Source organism: Mustela erminea, chromosome 1 (assembly GCF_009829155.1).
Source record: "Mustela erminea isolate mMusErm1 chromosome 1, mMusErm1.Pri, whole genome shotgun sequence".
Taxonomy (NCBI): domain Eukaryota; kingdom Metazoa; phylum Chordata; class Mammalia; order Carnivora; family Mustelidae; genus Mustela; species Mustela erminea.
Genome location: NC_045614.1, coordinates 171,756,331 through 171,776,438, shown reverse-complemented (window position 1 = coordinate 171,776,438; position 20,108 = coordinate 171,756,331). Strand labels below are relative to the sequence as shown.

General features: G+C 36.2%; 2 protein-coding genes across 37 annotated transcripts in view; one reads left to right on the top strand and one right to left on the bottom strand.

The window, feature by feature from the left end:
* The window catches only part of ABI3BP (ABI family member 3 binding protein), a 256,296-nt gene that overhangs the window by 30,110 nt on the left and 206,078 nt on the right, over positions 1 to 20,108 (bottom strand). For 32 of the 36 annotated variants that reach the window (XM_032350780.1, XM_032350494.1, XM_032350502.1 and 29 more), the window contains 5 exons: positions 19,910 to 19,984; positions 11,886 to 11,963; positions 10,048 to 10,152; positions 8,339 to 8,467; positions 7,588 to 7,656 (listed from right to left, as the gene is read on the bottom strand). In XM_032350780.1, the coding sequence (XP_032206671.1) occupies positions 7,588 to 7,656; positions 8,339 to 8,467; positions 10,048 to 10,152; positions 11,886 to 11,963; positions 19,910 to 19,984 (456 nt within the window). The remainder of the gene's footprint in view (positions 1 to 7,587; positions 7,657 to 8,338; positions 8,468 to 10,047; positions 10,153 to 11,885; positions 11,964 to 19,909; positions 19,985 to 20,108) is intronic. The other 4 variants (XM_032350563.1, XM_032350612.1, XM_032350596.1 and 1 more) reach the window with 1 other exon arrangement.
* TFG (trafficking from ER to golgi regulator) overlaps positions 1 to 20,108 on the top strand; it is an 84,520-nt gene that overhangs the window by 63,735 nt on the left and 677 nt on the right. The window lies entirely within an intron of this gene.

Genomic DNA, 20,108 nt, shown 5'->3' with positions numbered 1-20,108 from the left:
AGTAATACATGAGAGATATAAACAAGACTGAAATCAAATTTCTAGAGGTGAAAACTAAAATGTATAAGATGGAAAACACACAGGATGATAGTAGTATAGAGATGATATTAGAGAAAAAGATTAGTGCAATAAAAACTACCCAAAATAAAAGTGGAGAGAAAAAAGAATTAAAAATAATGAACAGAGCATCATTGAGTTGTGGCATAATTTCAGGCAGTATAATATACACATAATTTTAGTATCTGAGTAGAAAAGAGGCAGAAAAAATATTCAAAGAAATAATGGTGAAAAATGTCCAAATTTGATAAAACCTCTAAACCCACAAATCCAAAAAAGTTCAAAGAAACCTAAGCACAACAATCATGAAGAAACTATACTAATATAATTAAGTTTCACAAAATCAATGGTAAAAAGAGAAAAATTTTTAAAGGAGGCATAAAAGACATCATATATAGAATGACAAAGATAAGGATTATGGCAGATCTCTCAGTGGAAAGAATGAGAGTGAGAGGACAGTAAAGCAACGTCTCTAAACACTGGGGAAAAAAACCTTATCATCTAGAATTCTATAACTAGTGGAAATATCCTTTTTTAAGAAAAGTGAAATAGGATATAGTGAGAGGACATAGTGAGAAGGTGGTCTTCTTCAATCAAGGAGAGAGGGCTCAAAAGAACTCAAATCTAATGATACCTTCAAAATTGAACAGAATTCAAAACCAACAGACAGACCCACACTAAAAGAAAGATTAAAGGACATTCAGGCAGAAGGAAAATGATACCAGATGGAAATATAAATCCACACAAAGGGATAAAGAGCACTGAGAATAGTAACTATATATGTAGGTAGGTACAATAATTTTATTATTTCTTTCTAAAAGATAATTTACCATTTAAGCATAAAAAATAACAATTTAGTGTGATATATTAACATGTGAAAGTAAAATGTATAACAATGATAGGCCAGGAGGAGAGAATATTTGTTATACTAAGGTAAAGTTCTTGCACTATTTGTGAAGTTGTAGAAGTAAGAGTACGCAATAGGGAAGACAGTCTCTTCAATAAATGTTGCTGGGCAAACTAGACAGCTACATGCAAAAGAATGAAACTGGACCACTTGTTTATACCATACACAAAAAATAAACTCAAAGTCGATTAAAAATTTAAAATTGAGATATGAAACCACAAAACTTCTGGAAGAAAACATAGGCAGTAATTTCTTTGACACCGGCCTTAGCAACATTTTTCTAGATATATTTCCTCAGGCATGTTAAACAAAAACAAAGACAATCAGGACTACATCAAAGTAAAAAACTTTCACACACCAAAAGAAATTATCAACAAAACAAAAAGGCAACCTACTGAAAGAGAGAAGATACATGATATATCTGATAAGGGTTTAATAATCAAAATATGTAAAGAATTTATACAACTTGACACCAAAACCCACAAATACTCCAATTAAAAAATGGACACATGACATATTTTTGCAAAGGAAGACATTCAAGTGGCCAACAGACACATGAAAAGATGTTCAACAACACTAATCATCAGGGAAATGCAAATCTAAACTATAATGAGATATCACCCTACACCTGTCAGAATAGCTAGAGTCAAAAAAAACAAGAAATACTAAGTGTTGGAGAATATGGAGAAAACAGTTGTGTCCTACTGGTGGGACTATAGATTTGTGCAGCCACTGTGGAAAACAGTATGAAGTGCCTCAAAAAATGAAAAACAGAAATACCATATGATCCAGTAATTCTACTACTAGGTATTTACCCAAGGAAGATGAAAGCACTAATTTGAAAAGATATATGCAACCCTGTGTTTATTGCAACATTATTTACAATAGCTAAGATATGGGGATAACCCCAGTGTCCACTGACAAATGAATGGATAAAGAAAAATGGTACATATATATAATGGAATATTGCTCAGCCATAAAAAAGAATGAGGCTGTTGTTTGTAACAACATAGATAGACCTAGAGGATATTATGCTAAGTGAAGTAAGTCAGACTGAGAAAGACAACTACTGTATTTTACTTATATGTATAATCTAGAAAAAAAATCCACACAAGTGAACAAACAAAAAGCAGAAACAAATCCATAAACACAGAAAACAAACTTATGGTTGCCAGGGGGTAGGAGGATAGGCAAAAATGGATGAAGGGGAATGGGAGATACAGGCCTCCAGTATGGAATGAATACAAAATAGGGATAAAAAGTCCAGCATTGGGAACATAGTCAATAATATTATAATAATATATGGTGACAACAGTAACTACAATTGTAGTGAATGTAGCATAATGTGCAGCCATCAAAAGAAATGAAATCTTGCCATTTGCGACAACATGGATGGAACTAGAGCGTATCATGTATAGAAAAGTTGAATCACTATGTCGGCCCACCTGAAACTAAGGTAACATTGTGTGTCAACTACACTTCAGCTGAAGAAAAAAATCTAAAGGAAGGCTGGAAAAGAAGAAAAAGGGAACAAAGGATAGAGGAGACAAACTAAAAACAAATAGCAAGATGAGATAGATTTAAACCTAACTATATCATTGGTCATGTTAAGTATAAGGTTCTAAACAAAATAAAATGAAGGGATTATTTGATAGGATAACAAAGCAAGAACCAACTATATGATACCTATGAGAAACACACTTTAAATATAGAGAGACTAACAGATTAAGACCAAAAGGATGGGAAGAAGAGATAGATGGTAACACTTATCAAAAGAAAGCTTGAGTGGATATGCAATATTAACTAATTAGATTTCAGAGCAAATAGTATTACCATAAACAGAAAAGATAATTTTATAATGAAAAAGGATCAATTGATCAGTTTCTTAGAATCCTAAGCAATTTAAGTATATATAATACATTTAAATATATATAATAATTTTAATTATTTTATTATTAATAATTAACAGTACATAACATTAATCATTAATATTTTATTATTATTATTTTAATTATTAAAAATAATTTTATTAATTATTAATTAATTAATTTTAATGTAATACGATTTAACTGTATATAATACAGACCTTTAATATAAATGTAGCAAAACTGATAGAAATGTAAGTAGAAATAAATTCACAATTATAGTCAGAGATTTCAATTTCTTCTGTCTTTAATTGATAGAACAAGTAGATAGAAAATTACCACAGATATAAAAGAATTGCACAGTAAAACTAAACAACTGGACCTAATTGACATCTATATAATACTGGCTATGTAAATTATTTCCCCAAAATTCCTATGTTGAAGCCCTAACTCCCAATGTGACTATTTGGAGTTAGGGTCTTTAGAAAAGTAAATGAAATTAAATGAGGTCATAGGGGTGGGATTCTAATCCATTGTGACTGGTGTCCTTAATAAGAGGAAAAGACAAGGATGTGTGCATCCAGAGGAAAGGCTATATGAGGACATAGTGAGAAGGTGGCCAACTTCAATCAAGGAGAGAGAGCTCAAAAGAACTCAAATCTGATGATACCTTGATTTCAGACTTTTGGCTTCCAGAACGGTGAGAAAATAAATTTTAGTTGTTTAAACCACCACCTTTGTGGCATTTTGTTATGGAAGCCCTAGCAAACAAATACAACATTCCTCTTAAGACTAACAGAATACAAAAAAAAAAAAAAAAAAAAGGAATAACAGAATACACATTCTTTTCAAGTACACACAGAACATACACCGAGATAGACCATATTCTGGGTCATAAACATGTCTCAATAAATTTAAAAGGATTTAAATATCTTATAGAGCATGTGATAACAATGGAATTACATTGGAAATCAGTAACAGAATAATCTCTAGAAAATCTCAAAATACTTAGAAATTAAATTTTATACTTCTAAATAATCAGTGAGTCAAAGAATAAATCAAAAGGAAATTAAAAATATTCTGAATAGAGTAAACATGAATATACAATATAACAATAATTTTTGGATGCTGCTTAAATAATATCTAGGGGAAATTTTGTAGCAGTAAATTTCATATTCAGGAAGAGATGAATCAAATCAAAGAACACACATTTTACTTTCAGAATAAATTAAACCACATTAGGCAGAAAAAATTAATAAAGATCAAAGTAAGTAGACAAAATCAATGAAACAAAAAGTCAAATTTTTCAGATAAAAAAATAATAATAAAACTACAACCAGACTAATCAGGTAAAAGAGAAAACTTACACATTATCAATAACAGGAATGAGAGAGTCAACATCACTAAAGACTCTACAGATATTAAAATAATAAAAGAATATTAAGGACAACTTTATGTCAACATATTTGACAACTTGGATGAAATGGACTAATAAATTGAAGATAAAAATTACCAAAAACTTACTAGGGAAGAAAAAATACTCTTCTTCCCTATTAAACATTTATGGAAGAAGCAATCCCAATTCTGAAACTCTGAAACTGAGGAGAGTTCAGCATTATTCTGAAACTAAAACTTTACCTAGACATTACAAAAAAGAAAACTACAGACCAATATTCTTCACTGAATACAATTCTAAACAAAATTTTACCAAATTAAATCCAACAACATATTAAAATGAGAATACATTGTAACCTAGTGGAGTTTGTCCCTGGAATGAAGAGTTGAAAATTCAAAACCAACTACTTCATTATATTAAGAAACTAATTTAAAAATGTTCATTTTCATAAAGGCAGAAAAATCATTAGACATAATCTAGCACTCATTTCAGATAACCACCAAAGTAGACACAGAAGGGAATTTTCTCAGTACAATAAAGGGCATCTATGAAAAACCTATGAGGTAACATCATTCTTAATTACATTCAGGTGAGAGGATGCTTTTTCCATAAAATCAGGAATAAGTAAAGGGATACCCAACCTCACTGTAACTATTCAGTATTTTACTGGAAGGTTTTGCTAGTATAATAAGGCATGAAAAAAGCCCCCCAAGTTAAAAAGGAAGTAAAACTACTCTCAGATGACATGATTCTGTATGTAGAAAATCTAATGGATCTACATGAAAGGTACTGAGTTTTACAAAGTTTCAGGACATAAGATCATTATATAAAAATTAATTTTTCTACATATTAGCAATGAATAATTATAAATTTAAATAAAAATACTATTTTTATGGTTTTATGTACACTGAAAACTAAAAAACGCTGGTGAGAATAATTGAAGACTTAAATAAATTGTAAAATATACCATTGTTCATCGGTAGGAAGACTTAACCATGGTATGGCTGTCAATTTTTCCCAATTGACCCATGCAACTCTAATATAATAAAATTCTAATAAAAATATAACCAGGCTACTTTTAAGACATTGAAAAGCTGATTCTAAAATTCAGATGTAGATATAGAGTACCCAGAATCATCGATACAATACCAATACCACAATAATACAAACATGGTGGTATTGATGTAAAGGCAGATAAATAGATCAATGGAACAGACCAGGGAGCTAAAACATTTCTACATATATGTAGACAATTCATTTTTGACAAAGGCAGAAATGAAATTCAGTGGAAAAAGTAGTTTGTTTCAGCAAATGATGCTGGAACAATTTTATATCCTCAAGCAAGGTAACTGATTTGTTTCACATCTTGTATCATATACAAAATTTTACACAGTATGGATTGTAGACCTAAATGTAAAAGTAAAAAATATCTAAAAAACAGCAGAGAAACTTCTAAAGGGAAACAAAGGGTCTTTGTGACCTCTGGTTGGTTAATGGTTTCTTAAATATAACACCAAAAATACAGTGTATAAAAAAACCAAATTAATAAACTGAGATTCATTAAAATTAAAAAACAGAAGTCACATACTAGGAAAAAAAATCTGCAAAGCATGTATCTGAAAAAGTTCTTCTACCAAAAAAATACAAAGAATCTTAGGTAGCCTGGGTGGCTCAGTCAATTAAACATTAAATTCTTGATTTCCACATAGGTCATGATCTAGGGGTCCTGGGATCAGGCCCTGCATTGGGCTCTGCACTCAGTGAGAAGTCTACTTGAGGATTCTCTTCTCCCTCTGACCCTCCCCCCGCTCATGCATGCACTCTTCCACTCTCTCCTCTCTTTAAAATAAATAAACCTTTTAAAACTCTGAAACTCAACAATAAGAAAATAAGCAGTACCATAAAAAATGGACAAAAAAAGGGCATCTGTGTGGCTCAGTGGGTTAAAGCCTCTGCCTTTGGCTCAGGTCATGATCTCAGTGTCCTGGGATCAAGCCTCACATCAGGCTCTCTGCTCAGCAGGGATTCTGCTTCCTCTTCTCTCTCTGCCTGCTTCTCTGCCTACTTGTGATCTCTGTCTGTCAAATAAATAAAATATTTTTTTAAAAATGGACAAAAAATTTGAACAGGCACACCAAAACAGGTGGCACAGCATCCTTAGTCATTAGAGGTATGCAAAGTAAAATCATAATCAGATACCACTACACACCTGTTAAAATGACTGAAATTCAAAATACCACATAAGTGTTGGTAAAGATGTGGAGGAACTGGAAGTCTCATACACTGCTGACAGAAAGGTTAACAGCATAACTACCGTGGAAAAAATCTATAGTTTCTTAAAATGTTATAGTCTAGCCACTGCTCTTGTAGGCATTCATCCAAAAGGAATGAAGGCATATACCTATACAAACACTCACACACAGCAGCTTTACTGGCAATGTAAAAAAATTAGAAAAAGCCCAAATATCATAACAGGTTTAATAAATACTTATATATCTATAAAGCAGAATATCAGTCAGCAATAAAAGAAATGAACTATTGATACATGTTGCAACATGGATGAATCTTAAAATAATTATGCTGAAAGAAACCAGACCAAAAAAAGTTCCTACTGTATTTTTTCATGTACATAAAAATCCACGAAATGCATACATATTTATAATAAAGCATATCTGTGTTTATCTAGGAACTAGAGATTTGGTGGAGGAATGAACTGGAGGAATTGTAAAAGTACATGATGACACTCTTGGAGGTGGTAGATGTATTGTGATGATAGATTCATGGGTGTATATGTATGTTAAGATTTATCAAATTCTACACTTCAGAAAAAAATATTACAAAAGAAAATACTGGGCTCTATATCATTGCTCTCTTACTATGGTGGATTTGATACTGTTCAAAAATATTTTCTGTGTGCATGGAAGGAGTATACTTCTCCAGTTTTCGATTTGAGGTTGGCTATGTGACTTTGGCCAATGGATAGTGTCAGGTATAAAACAAGGGGGAACTTGAAATGCTGTTGTGCTTTTGAACTCACCACCCTTGACTTTGTATTGTCACCAAAATGGCTCCTTCTGAGTCACTATTGGTCCTTGATCCTCAGCACCAGAATGAAAAAATGTGGAGTATAGCTACGCCCAAGCCACAGGAGGCCCAGCTGAACCTGCTGCTAGAAGCAGAACCACCTAGTTAAGCACAGCTGAGATCAGCTGACCCTCAGGTGACTTGGAGACACATGAGAAATAAATCCTTATTAGACTATGCTACTAAGATTTTGCAGTTATTCCACAGCAAAAGCTAACTGATAGTTGCACCAAAGACAGCTTTGTCAAAATTGAGACTTTGGAGCCGATCGTACATACCTTTGAATCTGGGCTTCCCAAGAGGATCAGTTTCTCTTGTTGGACTTGAGCTAAAGTCAGTTATATTAACTGTGAACAGAAGATAAGAAATTATTTTAGCAAAATATAAAAAAGTTTCTTAATAAAATAAAAGAGTATTAAGAACTCTAAATATTTAATATGCCTCCTGCTCAATTGCTTGTGATCTTGATTTCTTTCATTATAATTATACATACTATCCACAATAAAAGGCCTTTAATTGTGTCCTGCTGTAGGTGTTCTGAGTATACTAAAAAATGATCTAAAGATTAAAGTAGGCAATACTCAGTAACAAATTAATATATGTATGACTTATTTTTTAATTAGGTTCCATTCCCAAAGTGTGGCTTGAACTCATGGCCCTGAGATTAGGGCAGTGATCAGCTGAGATCAGGCAGTAGAGCATGAGTGGCATCCTCTACTGACTGAGCCAGCCACCCCAAAATATGTCAATAATAATGACAGCTGATTTAGTGAGAAGCACTGAGTAATCTAGATCTTTTCAGGAAGACATCTCTAAAAAACTTGTGTACTTTCTTCTCTATGAAGGGAAGGACCATATTCTATCTCAAAGCTTTAAACATGAATATAATCTCAAAATTTAAAAAGACTCATATTGACCATAAAATTGAACAAAGCAGATAATCCAGAACTGAGACACACTTCCCCCTAACTTGAAATCTTTCAGTACTTCATAGCTAAGCATCCAGTGTGAAGTGAATGACATACTAACCAAGATCTTCTCCTGATGCAGGAGCTGTTGGTTGCTTTTCATCTGTCTCTGTTCTCTCTGAAGGGGCTTCCGTAGGGCCGAGTGTGGCCCTCAAGGGTGGAGATGTTACTCGGCCCGATAAAATGATTCCTATAACGTGGAGCCAAAGTCGTCAGGCTTTATAGGAGCACTGCCAAGTTCTCATTTATTCTATAAATATTTTTCAGCACTTACACTATATGCCAGGCTTGGAGAGAAAACAAAACCAGTGTCTTTGATTGAAATAGATGTGTGAGCCAAATATACTGAAGCATTATAGATATGGTGGAAAAAACTGGATAAAGTCACAGAGAAAGAAAACAGACAGAGTAATAATGTCTATGGGAAAAGATGCAGGGTCGGTGGGGGGAGGGCAGGAATGCCTTCACAGAAGTTGTGCCAATAAAGAAGTGAGATAATCAGCAGGGAGGTACGAGAGCTATATTCTAGGCAGAGGTTGCAGGAAGAACCAAGCCAGAGAAGCACAAAACTACCTGCTGTGTTTAATTTAAAGGGGTGAGAGCTGAGATACTTTGGGGTGCCATGAGAGCTGACTGTGGAAGGACAGGAAAGGTCAGATCGTGAAGGGCCTTCCATACCACAGATTTGGACATTGTTTTTAGGGGACAAGGACCCACTGAACGATTTTTACAAGGAAAATAATGAGATGAGAAGGGGATGAATGGTCAGGTTGCAAGTCTGGTGGCCAAGAGGGAAGTCAAAAGATGAAAGTAGTTGTTGACGGCAAAGGCAGAACAGGTGAACTACATATGGAGCAGTGGGGTTAGGTGGAAGATGTTTTACAGGAAAGCTCTCAAGGAGATGGAATGGCTTGACCTGGAGAGTAACTGGCAGGCATGGATCGGGCTGGAGAAGAAGGAAAAAGATGCTTACTATAACATCTGTTCTGTTGACTTCTACAATATATTCCTGCCCTGCTGCACAAGGTAGAGCTGCTTCGGTCTCTCCTCTAGTACCATAATACTGGGGCCAGCATGAAGGCTGGTGAACAAGGGGGGCCTTCAGTGAAAGGTACAGGATTTCATTTTCGGAGATAATGATAAAGAGATGACAGGACCTCACATTTTCCATTACCCCTACTAGGTTGGCAATGTACCGTACCTCATTCAAAAGAATGCACTTGTTGAAAGGCCTGAGTGAGCTTCTGTCTCACAACCTTTAAAAAGGAAAAGTGAATTGGGGGAAAACAGAAGGGGAGACAAACCATGAGAGATGTGGACCCTGAGGAAAAAAAACTGAGGGTTTTTGAGGGGAGGAGAATGGTGGGTTGGGTGAGCCTGGTGGTGGGTGTTAAGAAGGGCACATATGCCATGGAGCACTGGGTGTGGTGCATAAACAATGAATCTTGGAACACTGAAAATATTATATTATAAAAAGAAGTGAACTGGCCTAGGGGTACAGGGATGTGTGAGCCAAATATACTGAAGCATTATAGATATGGTGGAAAAAACTGGATTAGATGTGTATATTTGGCTCACCCATCCCTTCCAGAATCAGGGCAGAAGCCCAATGTCCACTGGACTTCCCAGTGTCCAGTTTTGGGGGCCAATGCAAGCACGTGTCCCATGCTCCAAAGACTAGTCTATTGCCTAACCTAGCCTGCCAAGAAGGGCTTGTGGTTGCCCAGGAAAATGAACATCACAGAGAGAGAAGGTATATGACCAACATACCTGCACTTCCTGGCTTGCCAGTGACATTATTTGGTGGTAAAGGTTTTCTTCGTGGGGGCACAGATCTAGGTGGCAAGTGTGGGCGGCGAGTGCCTGGGACTGCGGCTACGAGATTATATTCCAGATAAAGCTGGTATAAGGATTTGCTCCATAAACACGTCAGGTTTTAAAAAATAACATTTGGTAAGTAGCAATTGGATGACAGAGAAGAGATTCCACAGAAAAGTGTCTATGACTAATATATTCTGATATTCATCTAAATCAATTTTGGTAATATACCTAGGAACAATGAAGTCCATTAACATGTGGAAAAATATCCTCTAATTATAGGTCTGTTTGCCTTTTGAAACTCAACAGATGTAGAGAATTTAACATTTTTAGTTTCTCTGTAGGCACAATAGTATTTCTGAGTTTCATTGTCTCCCATTGCCTTTGATTTTCAGACTACAATTTCTAAAGTCATTTTAGCTTTAAATTGTTAAAGGATATAATTTCTCCTTTAGTGGATGCTCCATCCCACCACCAAAATCTACTATATCATTATAACTGAAAAAATGCTTTCAGAACTTTCCAAAAGATTACAACAAAGCAGCCTTGACAGCAGAAGCAATAAGCCTATGCCTGTGGAGAGCAGGGTCAATATGGACAGTTGTGCATTGCACAGGGGCCCTTGGCAAGGAATACATGAGTTGGAGCTGAAGTTTAATATGCACTCTGCTCATCCATCTGTGAGCCCTGGTGCAAGCCTGCCCAGTCAGAGGAAGGGCACATTGTACCAAAGAGTCTGCCTAAAGAGCAGAGGGAAGAGGTACCTTTTAATACGATGCACAAGTCATCTTTTCATACTTTGCACAAAGGCTGGCAAGGCTACACGTGTCTAGAGTAATCCACCTTAACCCAAATTTTAAGTCTTGTATTACAGCTTAAAAATTCACCTCTTTCTTTGCATGATATATATTGACTAAAAATCTTGAAGCAAAAGTGACAACCTAGGAAAATGGCTTGTGACTTTAAGTACTCCTTGGGAGACTAGCGAGGGTACATTTGGGCATGTGCAGGGGGGTGAATGGGATAACAGAGTATGGATCTGTAGCCCAGGTGTTAGTACACCAGAGTAGGTTTTCATAGCAACCTTGTAAATGGCATAGAATTCTTAATGCAAACCTTTCCAAGTCACCACCTTCATCATTTTGGCCTATTATATAGAACACAGTCTTAAATTAGGAACATAAATCCCATAAGGCAAAAGGATATTGTAGTAAATTACACAAGAACAAAACTTGAACATGGTAAGAGCTAGAACCCAAAGTGACTCTTCAGCACTTGTCCATTGTGACCCTTTAGAACATTACACAAAGTGATTCTTGAATTAGTACCCCATCAGAAGCTCTTGTAAATATTTGATATGTGCTTAGAGCACTTTCATTTTCCCAAAGATAATATTTTATATTTTTAATTTTTTTGGGGGGGAGAGATTGAGAGTGAGTATGCACAGGGTGGAGGAGGGGCTGAGAGAGAGAGAATCTTAAGCAGACTCCACACCTGACACCCGACGCAGGGCTCCATCTCACAACCATGAGATCATGACCTGAGTCAAAATCAAGAGTCGGATGCTTAACCAACTGAACCACCCAGGTGCCCCAAAGGGTACCTTTGGGTACTTCTAGAGAAACATTCTAAAAAATATATTTTATTTTAGAATGTTTCTCTAGGAGTACTGTTGGCATGGTTCTTTGAGAGCTGTAAGGATGCTGTTTTTGCTACAACTTTTGACACTGCAGTTTCTGCCCAAGTAGCAGAGAAGAGCAAAGTAAGGGAGTCAGTATTTTATTCCTTACCTGGTTTTTTGGTGGAGTGCGTAGAGTCCATGGACACATTTTTACCAGCACCTGATGGCTTTGGGGCTTGCTTGACCCCTATGAGCAGAAGGAATGAAAGGAAGTGAGTAAACAGCAAAAATGTGTTAAGTGTTTTTTCACAGAAATTTGGTAATCAGTGATAATGTGCATTCAAAGCAGAACAGTGGCACTGGTGTTTTTGTGCCCAGACATTTTAATTGGCTTCTCCTGTCTGCATATAGAAAATACTGAGAGCACTATATTCATTAGCTGTAATAATTTTTTGGAAGAGTTAGTGTTTAATTATGGATCATGGTATTGTCTTAATTTTCCATGATGCCCACACTGTACTGCCTTCCTGGGTGGTATGGTCTTACCAGGCAGACTTTGTATTCAGTGACTGGCCATTTTTTGTCAATATTCATAAGTACATTCTGCGGTTTTAAAAAAAGTTTTCCTCCACCCCCCTAAAGCCTCTTAAAATTCCAATGTGTTTGGATTTATCCTTGGTAAGTTGACTTTAAAAATATTCCTGGAGAAGCCTTGGCTATCACTCTGGTTAGGCCACATACTGGACTTGTAACTTTGAGACTTATAAATTAGTCCTGGGCAGGCAGAGAGCTCCAAATTGCTATTGGAAGAAATTGATCTGAAAAGTGTTTTGTGTGAAATTTTATCTCCTATGTCTCTCAAATATAATCTGGTGGTTATTAGTCATTGACCTAAACACCCATGCCAAGAGTTTGAATATCTATCCTAAAGAGAGGGGGAGCCAATTTAGGTTTTGTCTTATTTTTTTGAATTATTATGTTTTTACCTTATAAAATAATCTTCCCCAATGTCGCTGACAGTCATCATTAAGAAAGAACAGAAACAGACATTATCCATGCAAACAGACAAGGATCTGTGGACTCCAGGAAACAAACTGAGGGTTTTAGAGGGGTGCGGTGGGTGGATAGGTTCACCTGGGATGGGTATTAAGGAGGGTATGTATTTCATGGAGCACTGGGTGTTATGTGCAAACAATGAATCATGGAACACTAATGAAGTACTGTATAGTGACTAACAGAAGATAATAATAAAAAAATTCTCTATACTCTGAGGACCTGACTGTAATTCACATACTTAAAAAATCAGAATATTTAGTATACTAGTCTATAAATGAACAAGGACAACCAAAATCATCACCTTGTTTTGAGTATTCACTGTGTTCTAGGGACTATGTAGAGACTTTACACACTCAATCTCATTTACTGTGCAGGCAGATATATTAAAATAATATTGATTAAAATACAGGAGAAACTTTGCCAAAAATCAGGTATTAGTACATTAAGTGATGAAATTAATTATTATAAATAAACATTTTAATTAATGTAGAAATAGCATTACAATTATTAACATTATCATTATTATTAATACTATAATAATTATAATAAGCATTAATTTATAAACCCCGGTACGGCAATCTCATACTCTCTGCTGCTTGGGTAAAAGAGTATATATAAAATCATGGCGAATGTTTATAGGGAGCCATGAATTAAGTGTTGCTTATTTGTAGTAGGGAGAATGTTTTTGAGGTCAATGGTTATTTTGTGGCTAATCCCACAGGCATGGCAAAAACAAACGGCTCATTACTCTTCTTCCTGTACCCACTCTCAGTGTAATGTGTTCATTTGGGTGTTTTTGTTGGAAAAGGACTCATTTGTTCATGGCATAGAGGAATGGAAAGTACTTCCACTGTGGGATAACCTGGTTTGGTGAACCTGATTTACCACTACTCTTTGAGACTAAAAAATGTATTGTGTATTCCAGAAGGTTAGTAGATTGTGTGTGCCTGTAGTCATTCTTCTTCACAACACTTTCCCAAATCTTTCTAACTGCAAAACAAAAACAAAGCATTTTGGCTCAAAGCACCTTCCATATTCAGTGCCTTATTTGATCCATACAACCCTTCTGTGTGGGATATACCATCCAGATCCTAGAGACGAAGAAACCCAAGGCAGGGGAGGATTAAGCAACTCAAAGCTAGGAAGTGTTGGGACTGACAGGCATGCACCTAGCAAAGCCTAGCTCTTAACCACTAAGTGGCATAACACAGTGTACTGTCAGCATCTTGCTTCTGTCATTCCTCACAAAGAGGCTAAGGGACATTAGCTTTAGAGTCCTATCTTCTGCCTTTTGGGTGGTTTGAAGCATCACCACTGTAAATGGCCCTGGATGGCAAGCATGTGTCATCCAAGCATACCACTAAGGTGTGGGACTCAGAGAATAGCAGATTCTGACAGTGGACAGTTCTGACAGTGGACAGGTCCTCTGAGCCACAGGGGCTCATCAATTGGAGATATAGGAGAGAATCCAAAACTCTGCAGGCCTACTTTATGAGTAAGACCAAAGATACAATTTCCCTGGCTTTTTTTCTAATTAAGAGAAAAATCAGCAGAAACCACCTATTGTGTCAGCTTCTCTATAGGTAGAGACAGAAGCATCTTACTATTAAATATAAGTACCCAAATCAATCATCAGCTAACCTTTCTTCAGCCTTCAGAAACAGATAGAAGTTGTCAGGGTAGAAAAATGTTGTTAAGAGCTTTGCGAAAGGCAGTCCTGGGGCTCAGGGACAGGGCATTGAACTGGGCACAGGGGGATGAACTCCGGTTCTGGCCATGCCTACATCTTACTGTGGTTTGCATGTCAGCCAGGCAGCAATATGAGCACCAGGGCCCACACTCCAGTGAACTTCCTTTGCTCTGAATCAGAGAGCAAGTGAAGGCCAAAGGTAGCAGAGAGGCGGCAGGAAGGCAAAGGAGGAAGCCAGGAAGAGAGAAACTATGGAGAAAGAATTCTCAGGAATTGGCACTTAATCAGCCAGTCTGGCCCAGGCTGTGACCTGAATTCTTTTTCCCTCAGGCAGGATTAATCAACATATTTTCAGAAGGGCAAAACTAGCTCTGGAAGTACCAAATGCAGCTTTAGCATGAGTCCCCATTTGCCATATGGGAGTTCTCCAAAAATCTCTGGATTTACATAGTTTACTCCTTAGCAGTTTATTGTCAAAAATGAAGTTATGATTTTTAACCATGGTAACAAAAACGTTGCACACAAACACAGTAAACTGAAAATTCATTTCCAAATGTATTAGACACTGTTTCCTGTGACCAAAAAAGGGTGGTCTTTATGCATGATTGGTCTCTGTGCCTTTGTCTCCAAATCTCAGCACCTTGCTCAAAAGCCAGGAGTGATGAGCCAGCAGACTGGAAGGGTTAGCCACAGCCCAGAAAAACACATTCCTCATCTCGGAGGAGTCTGGTTTCTGGTTGTCAAGCACACTATATGGGGGCAGTCAAGTGTGGATTCCTCATTAGGAGGCAGAGAGAGGAGTCTCAGGCTCAATATGTAACATATCTGCTAAACCACATGTGTCAAGTTGGTTTCCAGACTATATTTTGCCTGACACATAATGGACCTTCAATGGAGGACCTGTATAGCTCAGCAACTTCCTTCCATAGGGAGAAAGTTGGAGAATAGAAGTTAGTCTACTCTGTGTTGGACAGAGAGCAAACATTTTCAGCTTTGCGGACCATATTGTCTCCGTCACAATTATTTCACTCTACCATTATATTGTGAAAGCAGGCTATGTTTCAACAAAACTTTATTCATGAAAATAGGCCATAAGCCAGATTTGGCCTGTGGGACTATAGTCTGTGTGACCTCCTGGTCCAGGGCATGCTTGTTGCATCTCTGCAGTGTAGATCTGAAGTTGGCTGTAATTTTTAGAACACATCAGTGAAGCTGAAACACGTCTCTGGAAAACCTGTAAAAGCAGAATGCTGGAAAATGACCCACCTACAACCTCAACCTCTGTAGGGTACTTTCAGACTTTGAGGTGGAGGCATATTTATAAATGTAGCTAAGAAATGCATATAAAGCTAGGCAAATATCTGTAATGATGTCATGAAATAAGAAACCTAGCTCAAGACGGTTTATGAAATCGTCTTTGGGTTTATGAAATCATTGCAAGATTTTTATAGAGGCCTAAATAATCAAAGGTCCATAGTTTTAAGACCTAAGGGCACAATCTTATGTGGCCTAAAACCATGAGGAATATGTCCTATAAATCCTAAACACTTCCTTTATCAACTGGTTTTTCTTTTTAATGTAAAATATCTGGGCTGAAAATTTCAGCAAGAAAAACTACAGGAAAATGTATGTGAGATGGATGAATAATAAAGATAAATATTCTGGGCAAGATGTCACATTTGATTAGAAATCAGTTGACACAGAAATTAAGTCTCATTAAGATTTGATAGAAACTATATGTGAGTGTGGATGAGATAGTGGACTGGATCTGAGGAGAAAATGAACTAAAAAAAAAAAAAAGCCCTGCATTTTTAGTAAACAAGCCAGAAAAAAATTATGCAGAATCAAAGTAAGGTGGACTCATGTAATTCATTAATCTGGAGAGAATAGATTTTAAGACACTCTTCTCATGAATTTTTAAAAACCTTATTCCCTAAGCAAATAGTCTGAGAGCTATTAAATTTTCCATTCATTATATCCTACATGTCATCTATGATTTCTAATTTTGATATCATTTACTTCTTTTTTTGCCTTATTACATTGGGTTAATACTCCACTACTCTTTTCATTACATGTCATCTATGATTTCCAATTTTTATATCATTTATTTCCTTTTTTGCCTTATTGCATTGGGTAAATCACTACTCTTTTCAGCATAGCTGGTTAAAGTAGGAATCCTTGTGCTGCTCTTGATGTGAGAAGAAAAACATTCAGACGATTAAGTATGATGTTATTTGCAGGTTTTTCAGATATGTCCTTTATCACAGTGAGGAAAATGCCTTCTAGTCTTCGTTTTCTGTGAGTTTCCATTATGAAAGGATTTTGGATTTTGTCTAATTTTTTTTTTTTAATTTATTGAGGCGGTGGTATGATTTTTCTCCTTTTCTCTGTTAATGTGATGAATTATATAAATTTGTTTGGATGTTGAGCCAACCTTGCATTCTTGAGGCAAATATCATTTGGTTGTTATGTGATATTGTAGTAGATGTGAAAATGCATCACCTTGACATGGTGAGGCTCTCTCAGCTAAGGCTGATTCTGAAGGAACTGAAAAGGATGCTGTCTGCAGACTTCATTCCCTGCAGATGGGCAGCATTCCCCAAAGGGGAATTCTATCAGATGATAGAACATATGCAATGCATTTTGGTTGGGGATGGAAGTAGAGCAAGGAAAACAGAAACTGAGCTCAGCTTTGTCTACGTGTGCTCACCAACCCATTTCTACTAGTGAACAACTAATTAAAATGAAGAAACTCTGTTAAGAGGACATCCTTCCACAGTTTAACTAGATGAATTAATACTACAAAGTTCATTTCATCTACAAAAAAGGGTAATAGATGTCAGTCTGTGTTACAAGGGGCTCTGGAAAAAAATGTTTGTATTGCAAATAGACTTATAATAATGCTTTTTTATTTCTTCTGGAAAACAATTAGCCTTTTCCTAGTGAGAACCAATGCTTGATTACACTAAAAGTTAATAACTTTCAAGTTTGACCATAGCTACCTGTTCTTTCATTTGCTTTGTTGACACAAATGCTTTCTTCTATTTTCCCTTAGTCAAACTCCAGGGAAGTGTTTTGACTATTAACAAGGTGGTTCCTTTAGACCCAGATTGTTTATGTCAAACTGAGAAACTATGCATTGCTTAATCCCACAGTTGGGAATAATAAAAAAAAAACAGCTGAGCACAAACAGATATTGGAATACTTTCTTGCTTTTCACGAGTCAGGGATTTATAGTAATTGCCTCATTAATTAGTTTGAAGAAAAGTGTATTCCTAGAACTTCACACACTGTAAGAACCTATAGAAAAAAAACTTTAAAACAAATCTACATCAAAATCAAAAGCTTCTGCACAGCAAAGGAAACAGTCAAGAAAACAAAGAGGCAACCCACGGAATGGTAGAAGATATTTGAAAATGACAGTACAGACAAAAGGTTGATATCCAGGATCTATAAAGAACTCCTCAAACTCAACACACACAAAACAGACAATCATATAAAAAAATGGGCAGAAGATATGAACAGACACTTCTCCAATGAAGACATACAAATGGCTATCAGACACATGAAAAAATGTTCATCATCACTAGCCCTCAGGGAGATTCAAATTAAAACCACATTGAGACATCAGCTTACACCAGTTAGAATGGCCAAAATTAGCAAGACAGGAAACAACATGTGTTGGAGGGGATGTGGAGAAAGGGGAACCCTTTTCCACTGTTGGTGGGAATGCAAGTTGGTACAGCCTCTTTGGAGAACAGTGTGGAGATTCCTTAAGAAATTAAAAATAGAACTTCCCTATGACCCTGCAATTGCACTCCTGGGTATTTACCCCAAAGATACAGATGGAGTGAAAAGAAGGGCCATCTGTACCCCAATGTTTATAGCAACAATGGCCATGGTTGCCAAACTGTGGAAAGAACCAAGATGCCCTTCAACGGACGAATGGATAAGGAAGATGTGGTCCATATACACTATGGAGTATTATGCCTCCATCAGAAGGGATGAATACCCAACTTTTGTAGCAACATGGACGGGACTGGAAGAGATTATGCTGAGTGAAATAAGTCAAGCAGAGAGAGTCAATTATCATATGGTTTCACTTATTTGTGGAGCATAACAAATAGCATGGAGGACATGGGGAGATAGAGAGGAGAAGGGAGTTGGGGGAAATTGGAAGGGGAGGTGAACCATGAGAGACTATGGACTCTGAAAAACAATCTGAGGGGTTTTAAGTGGTGGGGGGGGTGGGAGTTTGGGGGAATCAGGTGGTGGGTATTAGAGAGGGCACAGATTGCATGGAGCACTGGGTGTGGTACAAAAACAATGAATAAAAAATAAAAAATAAAAAATAAATAAATAAATAAATAAAATCAAAATGATTTTTAGACCAAATATTTTCAGGTATTATTCATATCTCACTCTCAATAGGGAACCATCATGGATTTATTTATATATGTATTAAAAAATTCTTATTAACATGCTTTTTTCATAAGCACGCACATGATTTGTACTGTTAAAAAAATATTGCAAGTGCGTGGGTGGCTCAGTTGGTTGTGTCGAACTCTTAATTTCGGCTCAAGTCATGGTTTCAGGATTGTGAGATCGAGACCCATATGGGGCTCCGCACTGGGCATGGTGCCTGCTTAAGATTCTCTCTCTCTCCCTCTGTCCCACTTCTTCCTCACCTTAAAGAAAGAAAAAGAAAAGAAAGAAAGAAAGAAAGAAAGAAAGAAAGAAAGAAAGAAAGAAAGAAAAAAGAAATGATGCAATCCCTTATTAAGGCATCTAATAACTACCATTTATCCACTTAGTGAGTTAGGTGTTTGAACTTTAATCAGATTACTGTCTTAGTTATCTGCATGACTCCTATTTCCAGAGATCTGGTTGGATTAGGGCAATGTCATTTAATTCCCAAATTAAGCTGAATGTTTTGGTAATGTTACTATGCCTGTAGCCAGTATGATTAGCTGTTAGTTGCTCTTGTTAGACTATCATGTCCCACACTGCCAACAGTTGCAGGTCTTATAAAAAAAATTGTAATGGTACTGGTGAAACTACCAACAAAAAACAAAGTGATTATAGTCTTGAAGTTTGAGCCTATGTGTGGAAAGTGTTTCTGAAATTAGAGAAAACAGTTATTTTGATATTTTTATCCAATAATACATATTATACATATTAATCAGGATCTTTTCAAGAATCAAGACTATACATGGTAGCTGATTTTATGGACTGAGTTTAGAAAAGAAAAATTCTTTTTCTATGTTTTCAGACACTGGAAATTTTGATTTTAGAATGAGTTACAATTTCCAATTCCAGTTACATTAAGAACTTCCAAAACTGGTGAAAAAGAAATTTGAAGTGTGAATTCAATAAAAATACAAATTTTGAATGAACATTTTTATAGTTTGGAGAGGATCATAAAGAAGTAAATTTGTGATCATTACCTGTTCCCATTCCATTCCCTTTGGGTGTCTTACTGGGTTTGAGTCTACTAGGTCTTGTAGTTGTCTTATTCAGAACTACAATAAAGTGGGAAATAAATAGGTTAGAAATTTTCTTGTTAAAACCTTGCAATCAAGGCAAAAAGAAGTTCCCAGAGAATTGGAAGTCATTTAAAGTGGCAACAGAAAAATGATCGCTTAC